This window comes from Pseudophryne corroboree, chromosome 1 (genome assembly GCF_028390025.1).
Source record: "Pseudophryne corroboree isolate aPseCor3 chromosome 1, aPseCor3.hap2, whole genome shotgun sequence".
In the NCBI taxonomy this organism is placed as follows: domain Eukaryota; kingdom Metazoa; phylum Chordata; class Amphibia; order Anura; family Myobatrachidae; genus Pseudophryne; species Pseudophryne corroboree.
The window spans coordinates 1166049113-1166069596 of NC_086444.1; the positions used below are offsets into that span (position 1 = coordinate 1166049113).

At 48.1% G+C, this 20484-nt stretch overlaps 1 protein-coding gene and 2 pseudogenes across 1 annotated transcript in view; 1 reads left to right on the forward strand and 2 right to left on the reverse strand.

Moving 5' to 3' along the window:
* Positions 1–11577, forward strand: part of PTCD3 (pentatricopeptide repeat domain 3) — an 84066-nt gene extending 72489 nt beyond the window's left edge. Inside the window, exons 22-24 of the mRNA XM_063924989.1 lie at positions 123–164; positions 10904–11062; positions 11308–11577. Coding sequence (XP_063781059.1) covers positions 123–164; positions 10904–11062; positions 11308–11380 — 274 coding nt within the window. The 3' untranslated portion in view covers positions 11381–11577. The remainder of the gene's footprint in view (positions 1–122; positions 165–10903; positions 11063–11307) is intronic.
* A 5568-nt stretch (positions 11578–17145) lies between these two features.
* On the reverse strand, positions 17146–17264 carry LOC134945002 (5S ribosomal RNA; annotated as a pseudogene).
* A 371-nt stretch (positions 17265–17635) lies between these two features.
* LOC134950111 (5S ribosomal RNA) lies at positions 17636–17754 on the reverse strand (annotated as a pseudogene).
* Between the last annotated feature and the right edge of the window lie 2730 nt (positions 17755–20484).

Consider the following 20484-nt stretch of genomic DNA (forward strand, 5'->3'; position numbering starts at 1 on the left):
GTAGTGGCATAGCCAGCTCAGGTCTCGGGTAAGGGTAGTGCTGGCAGCTTCTGTGTTCTAACGGGTTGTATTATTAGGGCTCTGTCATTTTACACTGTAACCCGGTGTAATCTCTGTTACAGGAACATACTGAAGACCTTCAAAGAGAAGAATCTGGTTCCACGGTAAGCACATCTCAGATATAGGAGTCTCTCGTGGTCTGCTGGGAAGCCGTCACTATTGTATTAATACAGGTAGAGGCTCCCATATCTAAAATTCTGAAATACGGTATATTCCAAAATACAGAATTTTTTTTATAATGTGACACCTTTTCTGTCCGATGGTTCAATGTACACTAACTTTGATTAAGGCACTAAAATTGTAAAAATATTGCAGAAAGTGACCTTCAAATATTCCAAGATACGGAAAAATCCAAAAAAACATCTGGTCACAAGCATTTCCAATATTGGAGATGTAACCTGTGTGTACAATGGGCTGCTAATGGCCTATCTTAAGTTACTGGTTACTAAGACGGGCAACATACAGTCTGTTTGGCACCAACCATTGTAAACTGTATCATGGGCAAAATTAGGTAGATCTCCCCTCCCCCCTCTCCCCGTTCCCAGATGCGGCCGGTGTTAGTAACATTACTCCATCAATTCTTGAGTACTGTACATCATACGCACAGAATGAATTGTAAGAACTGGTCTGCCAGAAAGCAGGGCGCATTCACAGCAAAGATAGAAATGCCCCATTCCCCTTCCCAAAATTAATTTTTTTTAAAGGTAATCTTGATCTGGAGTGTCTCTATCACCTTCCGTGTTATATGCATTTATTTCTTTTTCATCCACTAGGGGTCACTGGAGTACTCTTGGGGATATGGACGGCTTCCGCAGGAACAAGGCACTGAATATTTAAATTTAGAACTCTCCTCCCCTCCATATCCCAGAGTGCCTCAGTGTTTTTTCTGTGCTCGACGTAGCAACAAGGCTTGTTGCTCCCACACTTCTTTTGAATAATTTTATTTTTTATTTTTATTTTTATTTTTATTTTTTAACAACATTTTCCACATCCCTTCACCCCTTCCAATAGGCGTGGGTCCGGGATAGTGGAAGCTGCTACAAGCAGCTACTGGCGTGTCGGTCCTCTCTAAAAAGAGCTCCCTCACAGCCAAGTGCAGACTACCTGCAGAAAAGGCTGGACGGAGCTTACAGAAGAAGCCCCGTCATAGCCCCTCACCACAGGTGTCCAGGTATGTTGGGGACGGGGCGGTCAGCTCATGCTGCCGCCCCGCTGTGTGGGGACACTGTATTGTGAAGCGCCGCCCGCCGCTATGTGAGCCGCCCGCCGCCGCTACCAGGACACCGCCGCTATGTGAGCGCCCGCCGCCGCTGATTGTGAGCGGATGCCGAACCCGCTCAGTCCCGCCGCTAACAGAGCTGCGCCGGCCGCACATAGCCGCCGCTCCACGGCTCTATGCAGCGCGCTCCCCGGATGCCCGCTCCCCGGCTCTATGCAGCGCGCTCCCCGGATGCCCGCTCCCCGGCTCCCTCTACCATCGCTCCCCGGATGTACGTTCCCCGGCTCCATGTACCCGCTCCCCGCTGGAATAGACGGCGGTACACGGAGCACGGGGGGGGGGGGGGGGGGGAGGGGGGAGTCTCACACACAAGGGGGGAGAAGTGTGCCCATAGCAGCAGCAGTATGAATGCTGCATGGGTTATACTACAGCATAGGCTTTTAAGCCTTTTTTGACAGGATTATTCCCAGGTTATATCTGTTTGCAAAAGTTATACCCTGTACTGTGTTTTAACTATAAGCATGGCATGGGGGCCATTTTAACCATGCTTCCTGTTCTTCCTGTTGTGATTCCAGAACGTTCCTGTACTACATCTCTACTCCACCGGAGGCGCAGGGGTGTTAGTGGGAATTTGGGATCAGATTTCATATAGTACTGGCCACGTGCACTGCTCTTGGCCAGATATATATATAGCCACACCTTAGTACTATTTTACTGAGTCGTGCAAGTTGTCTGTCTTTGTATATTGTGTTGTCTGTCTGCATAATGAGTAAGGCACCAGCAAAAACTAAAAAGCAGTTTCACTGCAATGTCTGTAAGACTACGAATACAATTTCGGCTCCGGTTTCAATGCCGGTGTCATCCCCGGACCCTCCATGGGCTATGCTAGCAGATGTCATGGCTGCATTGCAATCAGACTTGGCCGCCGCTCGACAAGAGCGGGAAGCGGCGAGATCTGAGTCTAGGGTGAGACCGCTAGAACTACCGGAGGGGTCTCAGCCTTGCCAAAAGTCCAAGTCCACTTTGGGTAGAAGGGATAAATTTCATTTGTCTTATGATTTACCAGTTTCTGCTATGTTGCATTCTGACGGTTCTATGCCAGACCTCACTGCACAAGATGAGGGTGAGGAGGGCAAGGTAGACCAGCAGTCAGATAGTGAATTTTTTTTGACAGCCCAGGCATTGATAATCTCATCAGAGCGGTGCGTCAGTCTCTGAACTTTACAGAAACTGAGGAGCCTCTGACAAATGATGAAGTCGTCTTTACTAAACGACAGAGAATTCCAATGTGTTTTCCTGTTTCTGAATCTCTTAATAAGATGTTACTGGAAACACGAAAGAATCTGGATAAACGGTTTTCTATACCTCGCAGATTTAAGTCTAGTTACCCGTTTCCAGAGTCTGTGACAGCTACATGGGAGAATCCGCCATTGGTGGATTCGTCTGTGTCTAAACTTACAAAGAATACCAGTACCAACGGCTACTACGCTTAAAGACCCTTCAGACCGTAAAATAGTAGCTATGCTAAAGACCATGTATATAGCAGCAGGAGTATTGCTTAGACCTGGGTTGGTTAACATTTGGGTAACTAAGGCGCTAATGGTATGGATAACAGAACTCAAGTCTGCCTTATACTTCTCGCTGATCAAATCTGGGAAGCTGCTGATTATCTATGTACAGCTTCTACTGACGTCTGTCAGCTCACTTCTTGCCTTTCATCGTCGCTAGTTACAGCACTACGAGCACTCTGGCTGCGTTCTTGGCAAGCGGTGGCGGAGGTCAAAAGAGGTATGGAGGCATTACCTTACGGTGGCGAGAAGTTGTTTGGTCCTGAATTGGACAAATGGATTTCTGAGGCCACGGGAGGAAAGTCTGTTTCTTACCATTGCCTCCAACGGTACCTACACGGAAATACTCTGGCCCGGCGTTCAAATCCTTTAGGCCTCAGCCCTTTCGGGGCCGTGGTAGAGTAACAGCCACACCTGGTAGACGAGGTCGAGGGCGTGGTTTCCAACAAACCACCACTCGTCAAGACGCTAAGGTCACCTACAAGCCAGTGGCATGACGGACTCCCAGCCCATCTTGGATCTCCACTTGTGGGAGCACACCTTCAGACGTTCCAGTTGGCGTGGTTACGGACGTCCACAGAGGAGTGGATCCGCAATTTAGTGTTAAAAGGTTACAAAATTGGGTTCGACTGTCTCCCGCCACTGCGGTTTTTCAAGACAGGACTGCCTGTGTCAGACGACAAGAGGGCGGTTCTGCACATTGCCATTCGGTCTCTGCTGGATTCAGCAGTTTTGATTCCGGTCCCTGTACACCAACAAGGTCAGGGTTATTATTCCAGTCTGTTTGTGGTACCAAAGCCGGCTGGCTCGGTCAGGCCAATATTGAACTTGAAGGGCCTCAATCAGTACGTCACTTACTACAGATTCAAGATGGAATCTCTGCGGTCAGTAATTGCAGGTTTAGAGCCACAGAAATTCATGATTGTGCTGGATCTCAAGGATGCGTACTTTCCGATTTGGCCACCTCATCAGAGGTTCTTGCGGTTTGCAATATGGCAGAACCATTACCAGTTTCAGGCTCTACCGTTTGGCCTCTCGTCAGCGCCTCGGGTATTCACCAAAGTGATGTCTGTAATGATAGCTCATCTCAGATCCCTGGGAGTGATAATAGTTCCGTACTTGGATGATCTGCTCATCAAAGCTCCGTCTCAACAGATGCTCCTCCAACAGGCGTTGCTAAACGTACAATGTACTAGTTCAGCACGGTTGGATTGTCAACTTCAAGAAATCACAATCTGATTCCGTCTCAACGACTTCAATTCCTAGGTAGGATTCTCGATACGGTAAATCAAAGAATTTACCTACCACTACAGAAGGTACAGATTATTCGTCATCTGGTACAATTAGTACTCAAGCCACGCACAGTCTCGGTACATTTGTGCATTCGCCTCTTAGGCACAATGGTGGCGGTTTTCGAGGCACTTCAGTTCGGAAGATTTCACTCACGTCCGTTTCAACTGCATGTGGTCGGGCTCGCATCTACAGATTCACCACAGGGTGAGGTTGTCGCCACGGGCCAGGGTATCTCTACTCTGGTGGCTCAAAGTACACAATCTAACCGCAGGGAAACTGTTCGGCGCCTGGAATTGGATAATTCTAACGACGGACGCGAGTCTCAGAGGTTGGGGAGCTGTAGTTCCAAATTGTCAGCTCCAGGGTCTCTGGGCGGATCACGAAAGATTGCTGTCTATAAATGTCCTGGAACTACGGGCAATTTACAATGCGCTACGACAAGCAGTGCACATGCTTCGGACTCAAACTGTCCAGGTGCAGTCAGACAACGCGACGGCGGTCGCGTACTTCAACAAACAAGGAGGAACGAGGAGCCGCATGGCAATGCGGGAAGTAGCTCGAATCCTCAATTGGGCCGAGCATCACCAAGTGATATTGTCGACAGTGTTCATTCCGGGAGTGGACAACTGGGAGGCGGATTATCTCAGCTGTCGGGATTTTCATCCAGGAAAATGGGCATTAAATCCCGAAGTGTTTCACATGTTGGTCCAGAGGTGGGGTTACCCTCAAGTGGACCTGGTGGCGTCTCGCCACAATCACCAAACGCACCAGTATGTGTCCAGAACGCGAGATCCAAAGGCAGTGGCGGTGGATGCTCTCACAATCGCGTGGCAATACAGCCTCGTGTATCTGTTTCCGCTGCTCCCCCTGTTGCTAAAACGGATCAAAAGAGAGTCCGCCACAGTCATACTAGTGGCGCCTCATTGGCCTCTGAGAGCTTGGTTCTCGGATCTACGCGGACTACTCGCAGACGATCCTTGCCCGCTCCCACTACGTCCGGACCTGTTACAACAGGGTCCGTTTCTTTACCCCGCTTTAGCGCGGCTGCGTTTGACGGGGTGGCTGTTGAAACCGCCCTCTTAAGAAGAGGGGCATTCCAGAATCGGTTATACCAACCATGTTACAAGCTAGGAAGCCAGTTACGGCAGCTCATTATTACAGAATTTGGCGTGCCTATATAGGTTGGTGTGAAACTCGGAAGTTTCCGACATCATCTTTCAAGTTATCCCGTCTTTTGCTGTTTCTACAGACGGGGTTAGATGGAGGACTGCGTTTATCTACACTAAAGGTGCAGGTCTCTGCTTTGTCAATTTACTTTCAAAGACGATTGGCTCTATTGCCGTCTGTACACACCTTTCTGCAAGGTGTCCTCAGAGTACAGCCTCCATTCATTCCACCTACAGCGCCATGGGACTTGAATCTGGTTTTAGATTTCTTACAGTCTTCATATTTTGAACCCTTACAAAAAGTGGATATTAAGCTTCTCACTTGGAAAAATTTTTTTTACTAGCCTTAGCTTTAGCAAGGCGTGTTTCAGATTTGGGTGCCTTGTCATGCAAGCCACCATATTTGGTGTTTCATAATGACAGAGCGGAACTTTGGACGAATCCCGCTTTCTTACCAAAGGTAGTGTCATCTTTTCACATCAATCAACCAATAGTAGTTCCTGTGTTAACAGAAGATTGTGGAACTTTGGATGTGGTACGCGCATTACGCGTTTATGTATCCCGAACGTCTACAGTTCGTAAGACTGATACGTTGTTTGTTCTCTATGATGCTGCCAAGATGGGTTGGCCAGCTTCTAAGCAGACCTAATCCAGATGGATTAAACTGACCATACGTCAGGCTTACCTTCATGCTAGGTTATAGCCGCCTACATCAGTAACAGCTCATTCCACACAATCTGTGGGAACTTCATGGGCAGCTGGTCGTGGGGCTTCTACGACGCAGCTTTACCGTGCGGCTACATGGTCATCAGTGCACACGTTTGTGCGCTTTTACAAGTTTGATACGTTTGCGGCATCAGCATCTAGCTTTGGCCGCCTAGTGTTACAGGTGCCAAACAGCTCTCCCGCCCACGGGGGAAGCTTTGGTACGTCCCAAGAGTACTCCAGTGACCCCTAGTGGATGAAAAAGAAAATAGGATTTTGGTACTTACCAGGTAAATCCTTTTCTTTGAATCCATAGGGGGCACTGGACGCGCACCCAGAGCAGTTTTACCTGGTTTGTGGTAAGTTCAGGGGATCTTATGGTAACACATTCTCACCGACTGGTTCAAAGTTTCAAGTTCTATCGGTTGTGGTGTCAACTGTTTAGTTGTCAGTAACGTTATGTGTCAACTTTATTGTTGTCCGTTATGTTATATGTAATTCTCCATTGTCAACCTCTCCATAGCTCCTGTTCGGCTCCGTAAAAAACAGTGAGGTACTCTGGGACATGGAGGGGAGGAGAGTTCTAAATTTAAATATTCAGTGCCTTGTTCCTGCGGAAGCCGTCCATATCCCCAAGAGTACTCCAGTGCCCCCTATGGATTCAAAGAAAAGGATTTACTTGGTAAGTACCAAAATCCTATTTTCCTATTCTAATCCTTCCCTGCTGTGCTCAGCTACAAAACATGCAACAGGAGAAACACAATAAAATAACACACTGTGCTTAAGTGGATGTATGTGGAAAGAGCTCCCCCACTGATTGCCTCCATCGGACCTCTCCTATGAATCTGGGCACTGTATGCGCACCCTCCCTGCATGCCTTAAGGTACCTGGATCCTGCTGGTGCATCTCGCGGGTCTGTGGAGGGTCCCGCTGCCTTCTGTGGATTGTGGCCTAGCCCGCTGCTGGATGCCGGGGACTCGACTTCCGGGACCCGGATGAGGCCCAGCCGTACTGCGCAAGTGCCCTCCTGCTGGATACTAGAGTGGCCTGACGCTCCCGCTGGCCGCAGCTGTGAACCGCGCTTCCTCCCACAGTTGTGGGCTCCCGGCGGTTAGCAGGGTTGTGAGCGCGGGCGGCAGTGGGGTTCCTTGATCAGGCACCAGACGAGAGGTGAGGGGTGTGTTTCCGGGAGCAGTCAGCTGCTGAGGTGCAAGACTTCAGAGGGGTTATCCAGCTTCTTTACTGGGGGTGAGGAGAAATGCACGTATCGTCCCTGCCCTCCATCTTTCCCCCCCAGCTAGCTACACATTGTGCTGTCTCAAAATCCCTCCACACTGCTTTGCTGTTTTAGCTCCCTGTGAACAACAACACTCCCTCTCCCCTATATTGGGGCCGCCTTGGAGAACTCACCTTTCTGCATATGCGGAAACCCCTTAACACTCTGTTAATGTGCTGCCTATTACTTTCCCTACATTTGCCCAGGACCTCAGCTACTACCCTGAGCTTACTGGTTCTTTGGGGGTTATGAGGGCGCACCTCATTATATTCCCATTGAGCTTCGAGATGTCTGTTGCTTTTTGTATATGTCCACGCTTTACCGGGTGAACTGTGATGAGTGACACACTCCACTTTGTACACAAGCCTTTTTTCCTTCTTTTTTTTTTTCCGGTCAAGTGATACGTGAGATCTTCCATTACAGAGCCTTCTGTCGAAACAACGTTCTAACAAATCCTCTGCAGCTACCCCAGTTAAGTCTAATTCTAACTCTACAGCTGCCTTCCACAATCTCTTTGGAGTTTCATCCACTGCTGCAAATACTCCTTCTGCACACATGCCGCCCACGATGGATGGCTTTTGACAGCTCGGAGGGTACTCATGCTCCGGAGGCCCATTCTTCCGCTATCCGATCACAGTCTAAATTGGTGAGTCTGGAAATTATGGAGATACTGACTCACCTTCGTTCCCTTCCTACTAGACAAGACTTACAACACTCTTGAACAGAGGATACAGGAAACGGTCCAGATTTGTTTGGGATCTCTCCAAGCGGACTTAACTCAGGTGGGACACCACGTGGAATCTCTCAAGGCCTACAAGGATTCAGTGGTCTCTAAGTTAACCGATGTCAACAACATGATTGACCGTCAAAATTTATAACTTACTTCGAGGAGGTCCACTTAAATCATTTGAGACGTTGGAGGCTGAGTCAGGCCTTGATAAGTCTGATTATTGGGGAGACCAAGTGTACGGGACAAAGAATTGACTGTGTTTGAAAAACTTTGTGTGCAATCACAGCCCTCCACTCATACTATTTCCTCCTCCATATACCAAATTATTCTCTCAGCAATTCTGCCTTCTAGTCCGACTTATCAGGAACGATGGGACAGGGATTTCCTTCTTAAAGGTGTGGAAGTGAACTGGACCAAGGTATTCCAAGTGACCAGTGCATGTTCGACTAGTATGGACGTGGTGGAGACCCAATTTAAACTCTTATCTAGATGGTACCGCTGCCCTACTGTTGTACATAAATTTTGTCCTGAGGTGTCCCCTATGTGTTGGAGATGTGGCAAGGAATTGGGGTCATTGATACATATTTGGTGGGATTGCCCGGTCATACTCTCATTTTGGGTTAATATACAAAAGATAGCTGCTGGGGTTCTGGGATTCCCTGTACCCTCGGTCCCCGACTTTCAGTTACTCTCCCATACAGATATTCCAGTTTCTAAATATAAGAAGTCCCTATTACGGCACATGAACAATGCTGCTAGAGCAGTTATCCCAGTTTGTTGGCGTTCAACGTCTCCGCCCACTATATGGGATTGGTGCCAACGCATGGACTTTTATATGTCTATGGACGAAATATACTACTCCACGCCCGAACGACATGGTATATTTGTCTCCCTGTGGCTTGATTGGCTGGATTTTAAATCAACACCTTCCTACTGGGACTTGGTACCTGTGTCTCCTCCTCACTGGTGATGGGTTCTGATTACCATAACTATGATCCCTCCCAGGGCCCAGGTCTTTGCCCCCTTTTCCATTTGCTGATACTTGGCTCTTTAGTTTTGTTTTTTTGATAATGATTTAGCTGTTCTCATTACTGGCGCCTCCCAGCCAAGTGGACCTCTTTCTTTCGTCCTTTCTTTCGTCCTTTCTTTCGTCCTTTCTTTCGTCCTTTCTTTCTTTCTTTCTTTCTTTCTTTCTTTCTTTCTTTCTTTCTTTCTTTCGTCCTTTCTTTCTTTCTTTCGTCCTTTCTTTCTTTCTTTCGTCCTTTCTTTCTTTCTTTCGTCCTTTCTTTCTTTCGTCCTTTCTTTCTTTCGTCCTTTCTTTCTTTCTTTTCTCTCACCTACCCTTTCTCTTTTTCTAACTCTGTTTTTCCTTTATTTTCGGACAAGATGGAGCTTGGTACTTTGGATTTCTACACGCTTTCTTACAGACAAATTTATTTTGACATTGGATTCTATACGACTGTATTATGTATCTTTTCTGTTTGTCAGTGCTTTCCAATGTATAATGTATCTATTACACTATTGCACGGTACATGGTTTTGGTATGGCCTCTCTGTTCTGGAAAATCTCCTTTCTTGAAAATAAAGAATTTATATAAAATAACACACTGTATTGCAGCATTCTGTAATAAATGCTGCAATATAAGAAACCCCATTGTGCGCATCACTCAGGCTGAAAGCGAGGTATATTACATATAAGTGTCATCTGCAAACTTGAAGTGTCCAGCATAGAAAATGGGGGGGGGAAACACCATAGTACAGTATCATCTTTTTTAACTTAAGTGTTTAAAGTGCACGCTTACAAGTGATGCACTTCCAAATTAAGCACTGTTCATTTAAAACAAGGTAATCTACTGGGATCTTCATATATCTGCCCTTCATATATTTTGCTCTGTTGGATACCATTTGTATTGATACACCATTTCCCCAGTTGGGTCTAGTAAGAGCAACTGCATTTAAATATGTTGTGTGTGGCTATGCTAACAGTGAGTGCAGCCATCGTTGCCCTGTTCTGTGATCGGTGGATATTTTGCCTGATATGAAGGTGGATGCTCTTGCATCAGAACTCTCAATGCATAACAGTCCAGCTATGGATAGCAGGAAGGAGTTTGGCAAAGGACAAGGCTACCAGGAGCAAGGTACTGGGGAGACAGAGCCCTAGTTTCCCTCTCTGTGCAGTGCTGGTGCAGCAATGTGCTTAAAATGGCTGCCCAGTGTTCTGAGGGGAGGAGAGAGAAGGAGGAGTTACCCTGACGCAGACAGTCAATTATGTTTCGAGCAAGCCTCAGGGGCAGGGGAGGGGCTAACAGGCTAGGCCTATCCTCCCTCAGGTGATAGAACACCCAGGGACCCAGCGCTGACCTGTTGCTAATGCCCTGGTTATCCAGTGTAAAAGCGCAGTGTCCTCGGCCAACACTACACCTGCACCTCGCTCCTGTCTCCCAATAGCAGCGTGGATTGCAGCAGGGAGCTGGTCACTTAACCTCCGCGGGCCCCGGGAGGTGTGTGCTGGTCACTCATGGAGACCCGGAATGAAAGTCGCCAACCTGTTCACCGGTGCTGCCGGCACTGGAGCGATGTATGGGCGTCCAGTGGATGCCTGTGCAGCCTCTAAAGAAAGTATTCGAAAAAAATTTAATTGGGCACTGCAAACAGTCACCCATCGGCCCGCTCCTGCCGACACTAAAGAAAAAAATGTCGAGCCTTGGCCAAGGTATGATGGAAAGGGAGACTGAGGGATGCTGGGAATAATTTTGTAACCCTTTGGTCCCTATCCAGCCTGATGTTGTATTGCCCCGATGTTATGTAATTACATAAAAATAGGTATAAATACAGTATAGTGTAGCTTCTTGTGTCCTCTGTCTTCTCACTGCGTTGTGTGTTCCAGGCTGGCTGTAATCGAGGAACTATTGGACAGCGCTAAAGCTACAGGCAGAACAAGTGCAGCCATAGATCTAGTGCAGCTGGCAGTAAGCTTCAGTTTGCCAAACACAGCGGAGATTGCCCAGCGCGTTCTGGATGAGTTCACTGTGTCTGAGGAACAAAGGTGAGATTTTGTTGTCAAATGTCGGTTTGATTTTATTTTACTCGGTATGCAAGCCTGTGACGTATCTTAGTGAGTGGAGCCAATTTTCTTTCCTTGTGAGCAGAACACACGCTGTTGCATGAGGGTAATATGCCTATCATAGGTTATTTGTAAATTATGTTCAATGTACTGTAGCTATCCCCAAATCCCACCCACAGTTACATGACCAACCATAAGTGAGTAAACTCTCCTGCTTTATCTTCTAGGATCGCTCTACAAGACCTGACAAATAGCAGCAGTAGTAGTAGTAGTAGTAGCAGTGACAGTGACCGGGAGTAAGGCTATACCTGTACATTGGCGGCTGTACACGTCTGGCTCTGGATACACTCATTTTCACAAAAAAGCTGTAGAAGTCTGCTGCTGTTATGAACAGAGACATTTCATTACTTGTGAATATACATTGTTTGTTTTCAACATATATTTTGAGCACTCGGCATCCAGTGAGATGAACCTATAATAAAAAGTGTTTTCTGGTTTCTGTTTTTTTTAATCTTCTGATTTGTTTTTTTCATCTAAAGAACTTGTTGCATTTTGGCGTAACCAACAGGATTAGGCCCTGCAAGTGTCCTTCAAAATATTGCTGATGCACAGTCCTGTCCCTGGGATCAAATCTGTCAAAAAGCTGTGACAGTGGCAGCTCTATGGGTGCTGCTTTGAAGTCTGTGACCTATCCTCCAGGAGCCTTATTCTGCCCAGAGAGGAACACCGAACTTGGGGACAAAGTCCTAGAAGTCCCTCTGGGTTGTAATTTAATAAGTAACTCTCCCAGCCCAGGTATAATGGAGCCAGGGTAGAGCGGGAGTTGAGACGGAAATCTTTGGACAGAAAGTCAGTGCGCAGCCCACTAGTGATGGGCAGTTCATGACTGATTAGTTCAAAATTAACTAATTTTCAAAGTGAACTAGTTCGTTCAGTTCACAGCTCTGGCAAAGATTAGTTCATCAGGAAGTAAAACATGTGGGAGGAGTTAGACACAGACAGAATAAAGCCAGCAGCTGCATTAGGCTACTCACTGTCTCACTCACTGGATTTTTGTTTCCTGAATCATACTGTAAAAGGAAAGTTAAAAGTACAACACAGCCCAGAAAATACAGATCTAATAAAAAAAAAATAGCATCTGCACTGCCTAGCCAAAGTCTATGTATCTGTGAGTGCGCATGTGTGGTCATGCTGCTCACCTTTCTGTGATACAATCACTTGCTGCTGCTTCTGGTACTGGGTCCTGAGCATACTGGTGTGCTATAAATCTTCTAGTGGGTGTGTAGGTGCAGCAGCAGTGTTATTCAGCTCTCTCATGTAATACTCATGAGTCAGTACATCTCTGCTGCCACAGGTGGCACTGCTGTGCTCAGACATGGAGTGTACTCTGTGGAGCTGATTGAGCTACATTGTCCTGACGACTCATGAGTCATTCTCCTTGCTAGTAGTTCAGCAGTCCACTGATTCATACAGATCACTGATCAGCTCGCTGACTCAATGACTCATACAGCTATAACGAGTCATTACAGTGCTGTTAAGCTACCGTGTGTGACACTACTGTGCTCAGGCATATGCATAGACAGTGAGTGAAATGATGAACTACATGAACTAATCTTTTCAGTGTACCAGATCATAATGAACTAATCACCACAGTGAACTAGATTTCCCATCACTACTGCCCAATGACTTTGGGTCCATGGTAAGCAGTCGGGAAGATTTGCCGCAGTGATGTTTCTCCTACAACGGAGGGCACCAATGTACACAGTTTCTGCAGACTGGGCACTAGCAGGAAGTGTCAGTAACTGCACATCATGTTTTCTGAATATAGTCCTGGATCAGAGTTCAGCTCATGGTTGAGATTGACTGTCCATGGTGATAACTGTTTCCAAAACATTGCTACCATAGGGAATAGGTACACAAGATGAGAATTCCATGGGACCGACATAGCACCCACTAAATATGCCTGTGTATTCATTGCCCAGAATCATGGCAAATTGTCATTCAAATGCGATACCATCATGTTGACTTCTACCTGACCCCATTTTTCTAAAATTTCTTGGAACACCTCAGGATGTGGAGGCTATTCTCTAAGGTGTGAATAATCTGCTTCCTAGCTCTCTACCTCTTGTATGAACACTGCTGAGATTGACTTGGATTCCACTTGATGACAATAATCCAGCAAAGTACTACATGTCCCACTCATCAGCCGCCTTCTGCTTGTCGTGTGGACAGTGCTCCGTTTGATCTTTCATAAGCACAAAAAGGACAATAAGCAGGACATTTTAATAGTGCTAGCTGTAGAGACAGACTGTCTTAGCTGGGAAATTCAAAGACTGGAATACATATTGGTCCACGGTCATGAAGTTCCGTCTGTTCAATAACCTTCTGGGAGCTAGGTACAATAACTTGAAAGTCGTAAGTACAGATAATAGGATTTAGGTTCTTACCTTGTTAAATCCTTTTCTTTGAGTCCATAGGGGGCACAGGATTCATTACACTGGGTATAGGACGGATAGGGAGCGAGGCAGGCACCAAAGAGTTACTTTCTTCCCAGCATGGCCCAGGCTCCCTGTCCACTATATCCTGCCCCCAACCCAAGGCCTGCCAGTTTTAGTTAGCAAACCCTGAGCAGAAGCCAGAAAAGAGGAGACAGGCAAACCACATCACTTCTAGAGATACACTCAGGATGACCGGCCTTACACCACCACATATAGGAAAAAGTTCCCACAAGACAGGTGCGTCCGGGACGGTGTCCTGTGCCCCCTATGGACTTAAAGAAAAGGATTTAACAAGGTAAGAGCCTAAATCCTATTTTCTTTCTCGTCCACTAGGGGCACAGGATTCATTACACTGGGACGTTACACAGCTGTCCACTCAAGGGTGGGGACGCTCCTGGACTGCACAAAAAACCTTACGCCTGAAGGCGGAGACACCAGAAGCCTGAAGTCCAGTGCCTAAAAACCTGACAGGTCAGAGCAGAAGTCACGAGGTTTACCTGCATGCTGCGCAACAGGGGCCCCACCGGAAGCTGCCCCAAAGAACTCCAAGCTAAAACAGCAGAAGGAGCAGAAACCCACCCGCAAGGGACATAATAAAGCAGCCCAGCGAATGGGCGATGAAGCAACCTGGCCCAGGCCTGTAGAGAAGCTGGCCAGCCCTGTCTATGGGAATCCAAACAGTGATCATCCAAAGGCCCATCCATAGGACTGCAGAAAGTCCACAGAACAACCAACAAGGACACCACCGGAGTCACAAGGGAAAGGCCCGAAGGACCATGCCCAGGTGACCCCAGAACCTGGAAACCACCTAAGGCAAGAAGTCCAACCAGTGCAAGGAACCGCCATGTCTGTAGGAAACAGTAGCAAGGGGAAAAAGGCCCACCAGGTGAGCCAACACAGCTGTCCTGTGTCCAATGGGTCAAAAGTAGCCGAGAGGAGGGCCCGAGGAATCTAGGACACATTCCCCAGAGCAACTGGGGGTATCAACAGAAGCCAAACAGGAAGACAGGCCTGAGAAGGATCAGATGATTGAGAGTTGATCCTGCTGACATAGAAAGATGGACTGACAGCCAAGACTCTAGAAGATGAAACTTGTAGATCCATGTCCCAAACTGTCTGGGGGAAAAACCAGCAGGACTGAAAAGCTGAATGAACAGGGAGCAAATCCTTTGAGAGATCCTTAACAATGAAGAATCACCAAAGTGCCTTAACAAACGTCAGGCCGAAGTCATTTCCCAGGCTCTGTGAAAAAAAACCCAGACTAGGACGGAGGTCACCAGAGCCATCCCTTAAAAAAAAAAAAACTGTTTTGACCAGGATGCCGACCAAGGCCCTGAGAACTGAGGAGGCTGATCCAGTCAATTGAACATTTTGTCCCCTATCCGCTTGGACCCGCGATGACTATAGAGGGATGACTGTTGCGTGAGAGATGAACAGGGAAGAACTCCTGTAAGTCGTTGATGCAATTACTAGAAAGGATGCAGGTTCCCAGCATGGAAACCGGAACTCGGCATCCAGATGACCTGCGAGACCGCATCACGTCTAACCCTGGAAGGTCCAAACGGCTGACCAGCAGTTGAATCCTTTTTGTGTGCGTACTCCCAAGGAGAGAGACTGAGCCGAGCACTCAACAAAAAGCCTGGAGCCCCCAGCCCTGGATGGGGAGCTGGCAAACCGGAGGTGTCCTGTCCGGATACCTGTGACCATAGGCAACCTCCACCCCAGAGGACTGGCATCAGGGGAAATCAAGTCCCCGTCTTGAATACCGAAGGACAGGGACAGTAGTCCAGGCCTACTAGAGCCACCCTCCTGCGAAAGAATGGTGAACCCCTTGTGAAGAGGACCAGGATCCTGAAATTGTATATGTCATTGAGACCTGGTCCAAGCTTAAAGGACAAGGGTGTAACAACTGATTCTCCCCTGTGAACCTGACTACTGCGGAGACCAGGGTCCACCTGTAGTCATGGATGAACACTCTCCAAGGACTGAATATAGCCCGAAGTCTGTGACAGCAGGGTTTGTAACCAGTCCTATAGGAGCAAGATCTACTGGACAGCTGAACTCTGTAATGTAGCCTATTTTGCAAAAGTGGGAAGACAAGTCTGCCCCTCGAGCGTCTAGTCCCTAGGCTGAAGAGGCTCCACCATCTCCTGAATGTGTACTGTCAAGAACTCTGGGGACTGAGCCCAGAGAAGGAAGTCGACCAAATGTGGCGAATGCCTGACATCCCTGTGATGCAAATGTGCAGCCACAACCAACCATGGATGTCATTGACCTGAACAGTCATGTCTGAAGTGGTAGTACTGTACCTACATGCCCAACCTGAGGACATAAAGACAAGCAAAACAGCCTAAACTGCATCCTAAATGCTCTGGGATGTCGTATAATCTCCCGATGCCCAAACCCTCAGTAAGGTGCACAGGGACTCCTCACAGAACTGGGGAACTGAAGACCCAGTTAACAACTCGAAATGGAGAATAGGACAAGAAGTGCTGTGCACCGCTGAACCTAACACAGGGCTGCTGCAGAAGCCCCCGTCAGGTATGGGGAGCTGGCACAATGACCCTGGAGTCCAGGAGGGGAGTCCACAGACTCCTGATGAGCTTCAGCCTGTGATCTCACGGAATACAGAGGCTGAAACCACTGAAGAGGGTCTACCCTAAATTTAGAGCGAAACCTTGAAAGACTCCCTCTCTGACCCAAGTGTCCTGTGAGGTACTAAACTGCTGCGGAGGCTTAGGCCCCCATTCCTGGGAACCCCCAGGATGAGGACCTGCCTGTCATACGGTGCAGCTGTAGCTGGTCTGGGTGTGGATGTCTGGCTACCCAGGGCCCTCAAGCACAGGGCTGCGAACCCTCTGGCTGCTGGTAGGTACTGGAAAAAAGATTGACTCTTTATCCTGCCCTGCAGGCGGAGGAAGTCAAGGGCCGAGCTGGTACTGCTAAAGTATAAACATTGTTATGGAAGCTGCCAGCGTGGAAACCATCTTGTCCAGATCCTGCCGCAAGAGGGTGTCATCTCCTGCCCTGCATGTGGCACAAGGAGGCCCATCCAAGTTTTGGTAGGGGTGGAGTCCATATGCCCGGAATGGAGACACAAGGTGCTCCCGGTCACTACCCTGGCAACCGACCCCCAGAAGGAAAAGCCTCCAGTGTCCAAACCTACAGCACCTGGTATGCCCAGGTGGTCTCACATCCAAGCACTAACCAGGCCCATCCCTGATTGGCTTCCAAAAACAGATGAGATTGGGCATGCATAGTTTAGTGTAGCTGTAGGACCGGGTTGCACTAACTGAGTAGGTGAATGCCTTTCTAGACGTAAACCCAGATGGGGCAACTCTGTCTTACTAGGCTAATAGGTAAGGAGCTCCAGTGTTACCACCCAGCTACCAAAGGCCTTAACTACCTAGGCTCTAGAAAAGAGGGAGTGGCATAGGATAAGATCCGGAAGCACAGCCTGTGTCCCTGAGCGGACCGGTGCAAGTGCTGCATGGAGCCTTGTAAGGAGGAGGCTAGGTCTGTCCCTTATCAGTGGCCCCTACCCTGTGTTAATATTTCTGCTGACTAGACCTACAGCCACTGGTATTCTCAGGTGGTCTCCTTTCCGAGTACTAACCAGGTAAAACACTGCTTAGCTTCCAAGATCAGATGAGATTGGGCATGTCCAGTGTGATGTGGCTGTAGGTATACTGGGGTCTCTACTATCTTAGAAGTGCAGTCTTCAGAAAATATTCCCGGTTTCCTTCCGTTGGATCCAGTGGATCTCTGAGGGACCAAGCGTCGCAAATAGGTTAAGCGAAGCCGCATGCCCTGGGCCCACATAAAATCGTCTGATACTATGTACCCGCTAGGAGGTCTCTAGGTGAGCCAAAGAAGGAGTACTTCTGTACCTGAAACCCGGGCCCCTGCCCGATGAGCAGGATTGAACTGCCACCTCTGCCAGAGACCATCATGCTGTGCAGCTTGTGGGTACTATACCCCCAGAGGAGTAATCCATCCCCAACCTTTGGGAGGCTGTGAGGAGTACTGCCAACACAGCCGCCCCCCATAGCAATATGATCTACAGCTCCTGGTATTCCCAGGTGGTCTCCCATTCAAGTACTAATCGGGCCAAACACTGCTTAACTTCCAAGATCAGATGAGATTGGGCATGTCTAGTGTAGTGTGGCTGTAGGTATTGCACAGGGCCAGCACAGAGTGTTAGCCCCGAGCTGGGGGGAAGGGGGGCGTGGAGCAGCAAGGTGAGTTGTCAGCCCCCTTGGGAGAGAGACACCAACTTTATAAATGCGAGGCACTACTTTCCCTTGTAACTGGCATCTGAAAGACATACAATGCAGTGCCAAACCAAGTGTCAGACACTGGTGAAACTGTTAGTATGTGACAACCTAGGAGTACAAGAGAGTAAAGCATACCTCAACAACAGTTAGTGCGGTAGCGGCTGAATATCCATAGGTTATGTACAAATGGATATTAACTTTCAGACCCTAGGCAATTTCCCCCCCAAACGGGAGAACATACAAACTCCACACTCAAGTACACAGGCACCGCTCAATGCACTAATAGTGGGTAATTATACTCAACTGTCCAGCTATAGATAACAGGAAGGAGTGACGCAAGGACCAGGCTCCAAGAGCAAGGTACAGGGGAGACAGTGCCAAAACCACCCTCTACTTTAGTGCTGGTGTAGTAATGTGGTAAATTCCTCCAACACAGTACTCCTGCTAGTACAATGATGTATTAACCAGGAGAAGGCATAAGGAAGTGATAAGTGCACCAGCCCATCCACTCCAATATGTAAATTGACAGGAGCTGATGGGCTGGTGCATTTATCACCTTGCACTTATCACTGGTTTATCACTTCCTTATGCAGTCTCCAGGCTTAATACATCTTTCCCAATAAATGATCTTAACCTACAGCACCTGCTTTAATTATCAGGTGCAGGTGAGAGGGAGAAGTAATCCTGAGGCAGGCAGAAAGCCTGGCTTCAAGCAAGCCTCAGTGGCGGGGGAGGGGCTACAGGCTAGGCTCACCTCCCCCCCAGGTGCAAAACCCCAGGGACCCATCGGCGCCGCGTACCGGAGCGGCTGTGCGGGCGCTTGCAGTGTCTGCCCGCATCGCTGCTCATCTTGTAAGAGAAAATGAAAAAAAATTAAAAGAAAGTAGATCAGGGCTGATATACAGCCCCCTCTTTTAAAAGGTGCCTCCTGCCCAGCACCAAAGAAAAAACTGGCAGGCCTTGGGTTAGAGGCGGGATATAGGGAACGGGGGCTGGCTTATGCTGGGAAAAAAGAAAGTACTGTAACTCTTTGCTGCCTGCCTTGCTCCCTATCCAGCTTATACCCAGTGTAATGAATCCTGTGCCCCCTAGTGGACGAGAAAGAAACATTGGGGCAGATGTATTAACCTGGAGAAGGATTAAGGAAGTGATAAACCAGTGATAAGCGCAAAGTGATAAACTCACCAGCCAATCAGCTCCAGTATGTAAATTGACAACAGGTGACTGGCTGGTGTATTTATCCCCATGCACTTATCACTGGTTTATCACTTCCTTATGCCTTCTCCAGGTTAATACATCTGCCCCATTATTTCTCTAGCATCCATAAGGGATATTGGGGACACATTAGTATGATGGGTATAGACGGGGTCCAAAGGAGCCAGTGCACTTTAAATTTCTTCCACTGGGTGTGCTGGCTCCTCCTCTCTATGCCCCCTCCTACAGGCAGTTTAGAAAAAAGTGCCCTCAGGAGAGGATGCTGGCTCCAGAGTTTTTCTATTTCAATTTATTTTAAACTTTTATTTTGGTATGCTGTTTGGGCAACAGCATACCTGCGCCGTGGGAGTTAAGGGGGGGGGGGGGGGGGGCGGTCCCCGGCCTCGCGAGGTGCAGAGCCACTTCACCGCTGCAGGACCACCGTCCTGAGAGGTTGTTTGTTCAGCGGGGCACTGCGCCTTGGCTGCCACAACTGCAGCACGCCACACACCCCTAACATATGCCTGAAGGTGAACATCAGTGGGGAGTACACACCGGGGTCGCAGTAGGGGGGGTCCCCTGGTTCATGGTGCGGCTATCACACAGGTGAGGCATACGGGTCCCTCCTGGGGCGTGTAGTATGGTATTTCACTATTTGTCTTTGTTTGTTATATGTTTGTACCGGTATTTAGAGTTTTAGAATTTTAATTGTTATATAATAAAAATATACGTTATACCAATCCAGCATTTAAATTATTTTTTTATCCAGTATTTATCTACATGTCTATAAATAAAACAAAAATTAATTCAACAACTTTCAAGCTGTATGTGTGATATTGAGCAAGCGCTGGGAGTAATATATTTTCTGCACGTGTAGTATGGTATACCGACGGCCGGGCTCCTGGCGACCAGCATACCGGCGCCGGGATCCCGACCGCCGGCATACCGACAGCGTTGCGAGAGCAAATAAGCCCCTTACGGGCGCGCATATTTATTCTCCCTCAAGGGGGGTCGTGGACCCCCAAGAGGGAGACCCCGACAGCCGGCATACTGAAGACCACCCCTCCTGGGGGTATCCGCTATTGCCTCTGTGTAAACTGGCTAGTGATGGACTTAACTGAGCATTTATGTGAAGTTTTAAGCATGTTTGGAGACATTGCCAGTATAAAATCTTCAGTAGCTCCGGTGCCATTTAGGGGGGCGTAGCTACATCTAAGCGGGCTCAGCTGCATTTTGGCGCTTTCCTCTGCAGATACAGCAGCAGCAGTCTCACACAGCTCCTCCAGACGCTGACACACGCTGGATCATTGGTACAGGGTGTAGCTTGGGGGAGAGCTGTTGAAACTGTGCACATTACACATTCCTAAGGGAAAATTGGGTTTTAAAACAGTGTTTCACTGAAATAAATGCTAACAGCCTCACTGGGGCTCTCTAG